Source organism: Callorhinchus milii, unplaced genomic scaffold, assembly GCF_018977255.1.
Source record: "Callorhinchus milii isolate IMCB2004 unplaced genomic scaffold, IMCB_Cmil_1.0 Scaffold8, whole genome shotgun sequence".
NCBI classification, from domain to species: Eukaryota; Metazoa; Chordata; class Chondrichthyes; order Chimaeriformes; family Callorhinchidae; genus Callorhinchus; species Callorhinchus milii.
Genome location: NW_024704749.1, coordinates 2542939 through 2555075, shown reverse-complemented (window position 1 = coordinate 2555075; position 12137 = coordinate 2542939). Strand labels below are relative to the sequence as shown.

The 12137-nt window shown below is 40.4% G+C and overlaps 1 protein-coding gene across 1 annotated transcript; it reads left to right on the top strand.

The window, feature by feature from the left end:
- The first annotated feature begins 4517 nt into the window (after positions 1-4517).
- LOC103188596 (transcription factor HES-5) lies at positions 4518-6103 on the top strand. The gene is made up of 3 exons (XM_007908631.2): positions 4518-4655; positions 4779-4959; positions 5083-6103. The coding sequence occupies exons 1-3, from the start codon at positions 4581-4583 to the stop codon at positions 5340-5342; spliced, it is 516 nt and encodes a 171-aa protein (XP_007906822.2). The 5' UTR covers positions 4518-4580; the 3' UTR covers positions 5343-6103.
- Positions 6104-12137: the final 6034 nt, after the last annotated feature.

Below are 12137 nucleotides of genomic sequence, written 5' to 3'. Positions count from 1 at the left end.
TGCCAAGGGTGTGAAGGGGTTTGAAAACGAGTGTGAGAATGTTGAAATCGATCCGTTCAGGGACAGGGAATCAGTGGAGCCTGACTACAACTGGTGCCATGGGGGTACAGAGTTCACTTCGGGTGAGTATGCGGAAGACGGAGTTTGGATCCTGTGCATAGTGGAACTGGGGAGACCGACAAAGAGGCATTTTGTATTATTGTTATTATTATTATTTTGGGGTTGTTTTTGGCCTCCAAAATTATTTTGGGATAAGCGGCAGTTTCGGCCTGCCTGAGGAGAAGCTGAGAGATGAGGAGATCCTTGAGCCACAGCTGGAGGTGGATAAATCGGATTGGACAAAATTTCACGTTGATATTTTTGTTTTCAGTTTCTGGTTCATGTGACTATAAATGAGAAACAGGAGTTAATTGAGTTACCCCCCAATCACCATTTGACAAAAAAAAAAGTGTTGAATTACCAACAAAATTACATTCGTAAAATTACAATTAAGTGCATCAACTCAATTCAGAATAACTTATGTATCTTTTTTATTCAAATGTACTAAATACTGTATAATAGAAATATAGTTTTACTGGATAAAAACACAATTGTGCCCAATATTCAAACCTGCAGAGGACTCGGGCCTGTTTATGTCTAACTTCTGGTTCAGTGATGGTTATATGTTATGAAATATAGCGCAGGGTTGCTTTGGAAACATATAAGTTCTTTGATTTCGAAATCATGTCGTTATTTGCGAATCGCAGCGCGTGGAGCTTCATAAATGGCTTTAGTGCTCCAAATAAAAACGAGTGTCCCCCTATTGCACTGTAGTTTACACGCTTCGCGGCGCAGTGACTACGAGAGTTAATGCTGATTAAAGCATATGGCACTGGTAAACAGGGTATGTTGTTATCTGAGAAGGGCTGAGAAGACACACTCGCCTCCAGAAAGCACACAGTTGTTGCTGAGAGTTTCCCACGTGCCGCGATGAAAGACGTGTTTAAAGGTCGCAACCCCCCGACAAAGCAAATGCGCTAATTCGCCTACAATCAAACGCGCGCATGTTCTCTTTACCAGGTGATTCGTTATCCAAAAAATAACGCCACCGTTAACCAATCACGTTTACAACACAGGTATTGCAGCGGGCGAAGAGTTCACTTTGAATTTAAAGACATTTCCAGCATGCTTCAAAATATCATTTTCGGTACCAGAAACAGTCTTTGTAATTAAGAATAATTTGAGGCTCTTCATCTGGAAAGTAGTGCACGAGGACGCACAAATTTAAATAGTCTTGCTGGAATATTTACCTAAGGGGTGGAAATGATAACTGCAGGTATTCCCCAGGGTATTGAATGATAATAATCGTTGCATTTCATAACTCACAGATGTATTCACCTGCGCATGTTATGAAATCAGACAGAAATGTCCGTTTCTGGAGGGAAAGGGGTGCTATGTAGTTTAGCTTCTGTTTAATTCTAAACCGTTTCGGCTGTCTTTGTGAGCATCGTTTTCTCTTGTCAGTTTCCAGCAGTTTTGGATTATGAAGGATCCACTCAATGCAATATATATATATATACATACATACATACACTTAATTGATTAATGTAACTGTGGTGAGACTCATGATATTGAAATGAATAGAAATTACCCTTCCACTATAAACCATGTCTACATGTTCGTGTAACCAAAGCACTGGAAACTTAATGTAATCACCGTAGCAAAACAAATGTATCAGATACATTAATAGCGTTATACAAGCTTCAAGTACTATTTCGGTTTTGAATACTGAAGCATAATTAGCGTTTTTTTATAAAAAAATCTACATAATCTATGAATTGCGCATGTGTCTGAACCAATGTTTCTGTGCTGATGAGTGAGAGTAACAATCTCTATTGAACTGTTCCCTGAGATTAGGGGCAGTGCTGAGATAGCTGAACCTGACTGTTTCCCACGTGTCGATAAACAAAAGAGATCCCACGCAGCTGTGCATTTCAATAGACACTAAATCGTGTCATTTATCCGGACATAAAACACCGAACAGTTGGTGAAATGGGTCTGCTCCACTTCACTGAATGATTGCAATGTAGAATCTTCCCAATGTACAAATTTATATATACATTCAAACCCGCACGCGTGCCTGCATAATAACAAATAATAACGACCTGCTATGAAATAGATATTTCTACTCATTTCTATAAAACTTTTTTTTAAAATGTCTCAACGGAGATGCATCCACGTCTTAACCTTTGATTCAGAATTGTAGCAATACAATTGCAATATCCTTGTGAATGCAGAAACATATAAATTTAAAAAAAGCATATTTTCCTATTAATTGCAAGTTACTGCGTAAACAATCGATAGACATTTTGTCTTCCCAAACAAAAAGCCTTCTGGAGACAATAAGAACGAACAAACGGTAATTTGGTATTTAGGACATAAAACGCAATAAAAGTAACACAGGAAATAGTCACTTAACTCAATAAACGCGTGGCGTTTTCATTGTTCTCATCCTATCTGCCTCCTTTCTCGCCAAAGCTTTCGGTCGCTTCGCCTTCGAGAAACACATTCTCTTGAATCTCTTTCTGTCTGCTAACCAATTCCAAAATCAAACCTATTACCATAAAATGTGTGTGAAAAGTTCTAACTGGTTTCCTTTCTTGTTCCTTACTGCTTTTTTTAAAAAAAATGTTGTCTCTCTGGTATTTTAAAACGTCACCACTAAATAATTTATCAGGTTCAATCTCGTCAACTCCCCTTCGTCATCGTACAACGTTTGATCAGTTCACCTCACAGTCTCTAGTAAAAAATAGGCAATTTCTGAAGACCATTGGTAAGATAATTTAGAAACATCTTTCCTATTCCTAGGCCAACTTTCTATCCAACACCATACTGTATCCCCTGTCCTTGACTCATTGAATTCTTATTTAGCCATGAACTACCGATGTGAAACCAAATAATACAAAAGATTCAATGAAAATCCAAGTGTATATGACTGTCATAACTACTGTGCACTATATCACTAATATTTTCAACATAATTTAATAAGTTGGTGGAACATTGATGTCCGCATATTGGTTGCAGCGTTTGTCCAAAGATGCACAGTCACATCAGTTTACAGTATACCATGTGAAGCTTTTGAGACGTCTCATCGACGTAATAAGGTGCAATGTCAAAATGCAAGGATTATTAATCTTATTAAATATATTATCATTACCACTATAATCCCAATTTTCTCTTTCAGAACCCACGATGACACTTCAAATAAAGTTTGCATTTCCATATGTTCAGCCTCCAGATCTCTCAACACAGTTCAGAGATTTTCCTGCAGCCAATGTTAAACGTAATGGTTCGCAATTTCCAAATATGTCTGGTGAATTTTTTTTAATAATGGCATAAAGTTAGCAAATTTCGAGACCTCAGGAATGTCTCTTGAATTTATTGAAAATGCAAAACAGCATTAATTGTATTTTCCATTTGCTTTACGAGTCGTGGATTGATGGACTTTTCACGATCGGGTATTTAATTTGGGGAGTTATTTAAAATAGGTACCTGTAGCATGTTATTAGTAATGTGCTTATTTTCTGTGGTGTTCTGGAAACGCACACAGAGAGAGATATTCAATTATATCTTCACTCAAAATGGGTTCACAAATGGATTGCACAACATTATATTTAATTATAAACACGTTTTGTTTCCAGCAATCTTAAGTAATGTTAAATTCTCATAGAATAACTGCTAATGGAAATGTATTACGAAGGTCTGCAAAAGAAAATCCTGCAGTTTTGCCTTCTACACAGTTTATTTTTAGTTGGCTCTCAAATAATGTACTGTATGATTACTATGCAAGAAAATGCTATAGATCACAATTGAAGCATCTTCTATATTTTATGACTTTTTAAAAAATAATCTTTTAAAAAATTGGATTCGTTGAGCTAAAATATTCTTACGTAGGGCACTTTTATAGTTTCCTTCCTGGAGTATCAGGGGAGGAGTTGTGTTTAAATCAGAAAGGCTGCAGATCACATTTAAAGTATCTTCTACATTTTTTGACTTTCAGCTAAATTAATCTTTAAAAAATCGATTCGCTGAGATAAAATATTCGTTTAACATTATCATCCACAGGAATAATAGGCAGTTAGCGACGAGATAACATCTGCCGTGAGGAATTCTTTTCTTCGGGGCAGAATCGAAAGAGTTAAGATGAACCAGGGGTGTAAGAGCAGCATATTTTCCTCTGTAATAAAATTCTTTGTGCAACAGTAACGGGAGGAGCTTTCCCAGGGTCCTATAACCTCAGATGAGAGTAATTGCCTCGGATTTACTCTGTCATACGTGCTGTCCAGATGGTCCTTGGAGACTATCATAGAACAAAAGAACGAAAACTGCCATTTAGAAAGAAACGCTTCCCCTATTGTTGCTCCCAAGGCAATCATTGGCCTCTGAGTGTGGGAAACGCCGAAGGAAACTGGCACACACTTTCTTAATGACACGGGGAGGTATAAATAGAGGGAGGCAGTCGGCTTGAGACTGCAGAACCACAGTGGGCAAACCCAGCCACAGTTCCTCTGGCAGCTTACCCGATAGCACAATCTAAAGGCATGGCCCCTCATACCTCAAGCGTCATCACGAGGGAATATACCGAAGAAAAGGTCACCAGGAAAGAGAAGTACAAGGTAACAGCAGCTTCCCTAACACGAAAGATGTCTTGTGTTGCTGAATCAGTGAATATCATGTGCTGTGCCTTGACATGTCATGTTAATGCTAAATCTCTTGTTTGTTTTTTCTCTCTTCCCCAGTTGATGAAACCAGTGATAGAGAAAAAGCGCCGGGATCGAATAAACCACAGCATCGAACAGCTGAAGACTTTACTGGGAAGAGAGTTTCAGAATCAAGAACCAAACATGAAACTGGAGAAGGCGGACATCCTAGAAATGACAGTGAATTTCTTGAAGCTTCACAACCAGCGCCTATTCACAGGTACTTAATACCTTCTTGAGTGATAGATAAATGGTGTTCTTGAGCGGATGTTACCATTGCGACCCCGTTAGCCCTGCGAACCGTTCTCTGAATCTCACTCTGTTTGCTTTTGTTTACCTGCAGTGACTTACACGACGAGTCTAACGCAGAATTACAACGAAGGATACTCGCGCTGTCTCCAAGAGATTCAACAGTTTTCTTTTGCACAAGAGAGCAAGAATGACATTCAGAGGAAACTCGTGACCCATTTGCACGGAGCTCAGAATCCACCCGTGGACCCGTGTGATCCCGCACCCGCTCTACCCGCTGTGCCCCATCAGCCGGACACAGCCAACAAGCAGACAGCCCACCCCAGCACCAAAGTGCTTTGGAGACCCTGGTAGAGGGAGGTGGGCCACGTGTGGACTCATTTCCCAGAACTCTGAGAGCAGTTACCCAACACTGGAGGTGTTTCTCTGGTGTCGAGAGGTATTCCAGAATGGAAGGGAGTGTGACTTTATTGTCTTCACATTGAAGAAGATGTGTCCTTTTTCGATTTATAATTTAATGTTAAATGGTGTATTTTGATGTACCGTCATAGTCTATGACATGTACTCTTCTACAATATTTGTAGGTGACTGAAACCATACCTAAAACTGACAACTAACTCGGCGTTGATATCGCCTGCTGTTATATGTAGGCTGTACCTGCACCGATGTTGTTCTTTTATAAAGAAGTGTCAGTGGTGTGTTTTAAGTAGTCTTCTTACTGAGGAGTGTTTTCATCTTTTAAAAGGTGGATGTGTATGCATATTTCTATATGATTAAAGTTTTATAGTGTATTTTTTTCTAAATGTTGGTATAAATCCATTTGATTGCAATGCTCTGCATTCTCGTTCGGATCAGAGCTGTTTTCTGCTGTTTTACAGTTTTCATATTCTTAAACAAGTTCATCATATTTCCAATAGTTTGTTATCTTTATTGGAAATAATATTTATCTGTCTACTGTGTAAATACAACCTGCATTGTTACAATGCTTCATCTGAACATACTGTTTGCTGCATTTGTCCATTCGATCCCACATGTCTCGTAAATGGGAATAAGACCTGCATTCACAAATCTGTGTTTAATTGAGTATTTCATTGTAACAATGCTAAATGCGAATAAATGAGTGTGTTCAAATACTGTCTACTGCGTGATCGATTAACATATACTGAGGCTGTTCTGTCATTTGTATTACCCCCACGTGTACGTGCATCCAAACACATGGGTGACACAGAGTCATCGAGTGTTAGCAAGATCCTCCCCTTCCCTCATCTAAAATCCAGTTCGGAAATCTTTACATCTTTACTTTCAAATTAAAGTGTTGAATTATCTTCCAATAAACAGCAAGGCACATATCATTTGATATTTAAAACAAAACACAGCTAGGATTGCATATAATATCTCCATAGGCAAAACAGATTAACACTTAAATACTTACATTTAAATTGTACGAAAATCTACCATTTAAAAAAAATCTACCAAAAATAATTCCCACTATATAGAATTCAAGGCTTACTTACAGGCTGTTTGAACCTGCCATGATAATACACTATTTATACAAATAGTTTGTCTTCTATGAAACAGTTGTCAATAGATTGTTACCGAATGATTAGAATTTCACGTTCAAATGTACCGATTCTTATTTGGACATTAGTTAGACCACAATTACATGGTGTTTTTTGTCAACCTTTATGGCAGGCAACACGAACTAACTAACTAACTAACTAACAATGACCCTGCAATGAGTAGATAGATACCACTGGATTGATCTTCTGTTTACATCACCAGTCCACTTTCCACAACGAAAATATTACCAGAGATAAAGACTGAATACTAAGAATGAGGAACGATGGAATTGCTTAATCATTATTTACCTTTAGTTTCGACGTAGGTATGCGAACGTATGCTTGTTAGAGAGAATTATTCAGCGAAAAATATTATTGGAACGTTCGAAGAGAAAACGTTATTGGACCCAATGGTATAACTCTCTTAATGCTGCTGAAAGTCAGGGAAGAGATAGTGGAGGCCCTGACCATATGCTTTCCAAACATCCTTGGAAACAAATACTATGCCGGAGAACTCGAGGGTGGTTACTGCAGTGCGCTTGACCAAGAAGGACCAGGGACTGTGAGGAAGAATACAGGTGACTAGAAAACCAGAATAGATTGGTGTCCTGTTCAATCTTTATACTTCGGATAATTGGTGGAATGGTCAGAAAGTTGGCAAATGGAATTCAGTACACGAAATACATGTTGGGTAGAAAAACAGAACAACAGCAGCAACAAATTACACTTGAATAGCGCCTTTCATATTGGAAAGACGTCCCAGGGCGCTGGACACTTAGGGTTTTTGGACCCCTGAAGGAATTACATCATACATTTTAAGACGTTTCACGGAATGGAGAGGGACAGAGACCAACGAATAAGATATTTACGATTTTTAAGAAAATGGAATTTCCAGATCTATCTTAAACTTAAACCGAGTTCATCCCAAACCCCAGGCTCGGGGGCAAACCGGTAACTGTCCAGTGCCTTTTGACGTTCTTGCAACGTGAAAGGCGCTCTATAAGTGTAATTTGTTGTTGTTGAACTCCGAACTATAGAGATTGAACGGAACACCAATCTATTTGACTTTTTCCATGAGAATCGCAGTCACTGCTACTGAGCCAATTATATTTGTCCAGTGCTTTAAATTCCAATTGTTATTAGGGGTTTTAGACCAAGTGCGAATCTAAAAGGTGAATGACTGCTCCAGGTAACTGATCCTTTTTGAGCCACCGGATTCAGTACAACTGCGGCATCTGGTCCTACGCCCTGCAGATGTTCCCCTGACACTGCGAGCTGTCATTGCTGTGTCATCGTTTACAAACCCTTCTATGTGTCTGATGTTGTTTGAAGGTGAATGTGAGGCGGCGGCTGCAGATTCTTTCCCACGCGTTGGAGATTAGCAGAAGTCCTGTCTTTAACAGCTGCACTGACAGCACAAAAGCACTCAACTCGGTCACATGCAATTGAAAGGGGTTGAGAGACTCAGCGTGGGAACGGGTGAGATACACTTTATAAGTCTTTTAAAAGGCTTTTGCAGGTGTTATTTTATATGTAAATTTACCATTAATATGTCGTCTGCCTCGGTACAGCTCGAAGCTATTTTTTTTCTTTCTTATCCAACCACGGCCTTGTTTGCTAAATATAATTTCCACTGAGTTGGTGGGCACTGAGCCACCTCGGGGCTGTCAAGTTTTACAGACACGGTTTGGGAGTTAGATTGAGATTAATGGCGTCTGCCGGGAGAAGATGCCAACGTTTGCCAACATCTTATTAAACGGGGGAGGGAGGCTGTTATTCCCTTTAATTTCCCACACGGGAAACATGACTGAAAACTACACCAAGTTATACCCAGTTATTGGAGTGGGCGGAAAGGTGGCAAATGGCACTCAACACATAAATGTGAAATAAAAGCATTGGGCACTCCCTCGTTGCCAGTCTCTCAGCACTGTGTTGCTGTGCCATCTCGCCTATGTGAGTTCAAAGTCTGACTCAGAGGCAAGAGTGCTACCAATGGAGCCAAGCTGACACAGGCAAGATACCTAATACCTTTTTTTCTCTCACAATTCCCTTTTTCACCGAGACTGTACAAACAGAAACTCAATTTAGGAAGCATATCAGAGCCATGGAAAGGGCACAGAGGAGATTTACCAAGGTTATACCACAGGCCATTGGCTTGATGTAGGAGCGGAAACTGCAGGAATTGGGGTTTTGGAAAAGAGAAGGCCGTAGAGGGCGTAGAGATGTCTAAAACTATGAGGAGTTTTAATGGGGTCAATAAGGAGAAATAGATTCCTGTGGAGATCAGTGACTGGAGCGCACCAGTGTATGATTACTGTATTAGCAAATGAGAAAAGGGGGCAATTAGGGGGTTTGTTTTACACAGAGAGTTGATAGAATGTTCTTGAATTTAGCTACCAAAGGCAATCAACAATGAGATTTCCATAAGCATTTATAAAGAGCGCAGTATGCCCATTAGTACAGTACGAAGGTATAATTCTTTATCCAAGTCATGATCCTTTCGTATAGTTTATTATTTATATGATGAACAGTACAAGTAAACCCAACACACATTCCATGGAGTTCCTGTGCACATCGTCAGGGCAAATAATCATCTTCTTGCTTTTTGCCTGTGACTGAGACAATATCAGTTGTTGGTCCCCTCACTTTGTGAATCGTTTTGTTGATATATTGAATATATAATTCAGGGGCGTCAAACCAGGGGTGACAGGGCTGATCATCGGGGAGTCCTCACCTCTGTCAGTCAAGCTAATGACTCCCCTATCTTGAAGGGGACATGTTGAGTCAATTTTACTTGAAACGCAATGTTCTATACACTACTGTTTTATTTGGGTTATTTTAATATAATAAGTAATTTAACACGCGTGTGAGTGTGTCTGAATCTGTTGACCATCATGGTTGGATGGGAGGAAATGGGGAACCAAATCAAAGCAAGTCCTAAACAAGGGATAATCACTGTTATTGAAGTACTGACGACTGTTAAAGTTAACTCATCTAAACTGACACCAGACACCTGTTCCGGACAGTGATTTGCAAATTCTGTTAAAATATCTATTCTGTAGATATTTCCTACAGTGGGGTGGGGGGAAGTCCCTTTGGTAGAACCGAAGCGGAACAAAATATTGTATAGTCTGATAACCTTCGTGAGTATTTTCAAATACAAAAACAATCGAACATGATAAATCATTTTCACAGTGAAATGTTCGCCACATATCCCTGCACTGTCGACTCGATCAACCCCGCATTAACTGAATTTATCTGCATAGTCGGCAGAATCTATTCAACTTACAGAATCTTTTTAGGCTGTTAACAATTTCCGCTCTATTACATGTGTAACTTTATGGCTTAATGATATGTTCCATACAATTGGTCAAACAAGTGATATGAATAGCACCGGCTATATATATATATATATATATATATATCCGTATCGCTGGGAACACGCAGCAGATTAGGCAGCAACTCTGGAGAGAAGAAGGTCGGGTCAGGCAGCATCCATGGATGGAGGAAAATGAGTTGACGTTTCAGGTCCATGACCTTTCTGGGTTTACACCAGATTTCCAGCATCTGCAGTACTTTGCCTCTTGTTCTGGAGAGAAGAAAGTGAGTTAACGTTTCAGGTCGATGACATTTCGTCAGAACTACTGTTACTCTATTCACGTATTGCATATCCGTCTTTCCCTTTTTTTTTCTAACATTGTTCTTGTTGTGTTGACTTCAATCTGATTTCACAGAAGTAATAAAATACATATACAATACCACATACGCTCATAAAGAGCTTTTCACGTTGGAAGGACTTCTCGTGTGAGAAGGTGGAGAGCTGAAGAAAGGTTCGGGGTTAGATGATGGAAAGCACTGGTCAAAGTTTTAAGTTGAGCTTCAAGAGTGGATGGGAGGGGACAAGTTAGTGGGACTTCGGGGTGGGTTGGGGTCGGAATGGTTGAAAGCTCACCCACAACAACAAGATTCCATTTATTGAGCGTCTTTCACGTCGGGAGGACGTCCCAAGGCGCTGTACAGTTGGGTCAGGACCCGAGCAAGGGGGAAATGGTGAGGGGAGGGAAGGGAGGGAGCGAGGAGGGGGTAGAGAGTTGAGAGGGGAGCTGAAGGCATGGTCAAAGAGAAAGGTCTTGAGACCGGCCTTGAAGGAGGAAAGGGAGGAGGCGGCGAAGGCACTGGGGGATGGAGTTCCAGAGCCTAGGGGCTGAGAGGCTGAAGGCCCGGCCACCAATGAAAGGTGCAGCGGACATGAAGCAGGCTGAAGGAAGAGAGGTAGGGTCATTATGGTTGTAGGAGGTTTGGGGAGGATGGGGGGCGGCTATGGAGGGAATAGAATGTGAGGATGAGGATCTTGAATTTGATCCACCAAGGGATGAGGAACTAATGGAGCTGAGCCCTAAGCCAAAGTCAAAATGGGTAGCGTGGTCCCAGCTGGACAAGCAGTGGAGCTGAGTGAGATTGTCTGTTATGTCTGGATGTTTCGCCCACAAAACATACAGACACTTTACAGTATATTCTGTGAAGCGCTTTGAAACTTCTCGAAGATGTGATAAGGTGCTATATCAAATGCAAGGATTATTATTGTTATTATAAATATACAATATACACCAGATATTAGAACTCTTCAAACAGAGAGAGTAAAAGGGAATAGGCTAAAACCGATAGCACCACTTGTATAATTTAGACCAGACAAAATCCAAAAGCCGTGGGAAACCGACGTTGCTGGAGATTAATATTATCAAGATTAATAATAATATAATAATCCTTGTATTTGATATAATATAATATAGACATCTCAAAGCGCTTCACAAAACAGTGAATCGACCGTACATTTTGTGGGCGAAACGTGGCAGCCAACTGCGCACAGCAGTGTCCCACAAACAGTCGTGGATTGAATTGACCAATTTATTATTATTATTATTTTTGAAGGAATTATTACACATAGAAAAGAGGTAATAATTCCTTCAAAAAAAATAAATTTATGATACCACTTCCAACCTTCCTATTTAGACAAACATGTTTTCTCCTACAACATTGGATAAATGTTGCTCCCAAATTACTCCTGGCCTTTAAATCCCACTACCTTCTCATCCTACCCTACCTCTGCCCCCTCATCAAGTGGTACTGATCGACAGATGGATGGATGGGGTGGGGGGTGCGTGCACTAGTTCAGTTGCAGTCAAATATTACGGGGGAAGCCGCATGTCTTCCCTCGAACCATCCAGCAAGTGAGAAGCAACACAATCAATTACAACTTAACATACCAGGGGGGGTTTGATCGGTTAGTTAGAGAGTTCAGCTGCCCTTATGAATGCCTTTGTTGAAAGCGGTCTTCCATAGTTGGCCGTATCCCTGTTTTGAGCACTAAGTAATGCCAGGAGTTGATGGGAAGGCAGTTCTAAGCACCATGGATTTCACAGCTGAGCTAGGGCGGTGGTGGGCGGCAGTCAGGATCTTTATGTATGAATTGGGTTCTTGGCTAAAGGTTGTCATCCACAGAATCCGAATGTTGATCTTCCAGGAGAGGCTGGTGTTCGTTCAAAGTCCTTCCACAAGTCCAACACATGGCAGAATAAGGAGCCACCACTTG

Coding starts and splice junctions, on each gene's coding strand:
- LOC103188596 (XM_007908631.2), top strand. CDS start 4,581: ATGGCCCCTCATACCTCAAGCGTCATCACGAGGGAATATACCGAAGAA. Junction 4,656..4,778: donor CCAGGAAAGAGAAGTACAAG/GTAACAGCAGCT, acceptor TCTCTTCCCCAG/TTGATGAAACCAGTGATAGA. Junction 4,960..5,082: donor CAACCAGCGCCTATTCACAG/GTACTTAATACC, acceptor GTTTACCTGCAG/TGACTTACACGACGAGTCTA.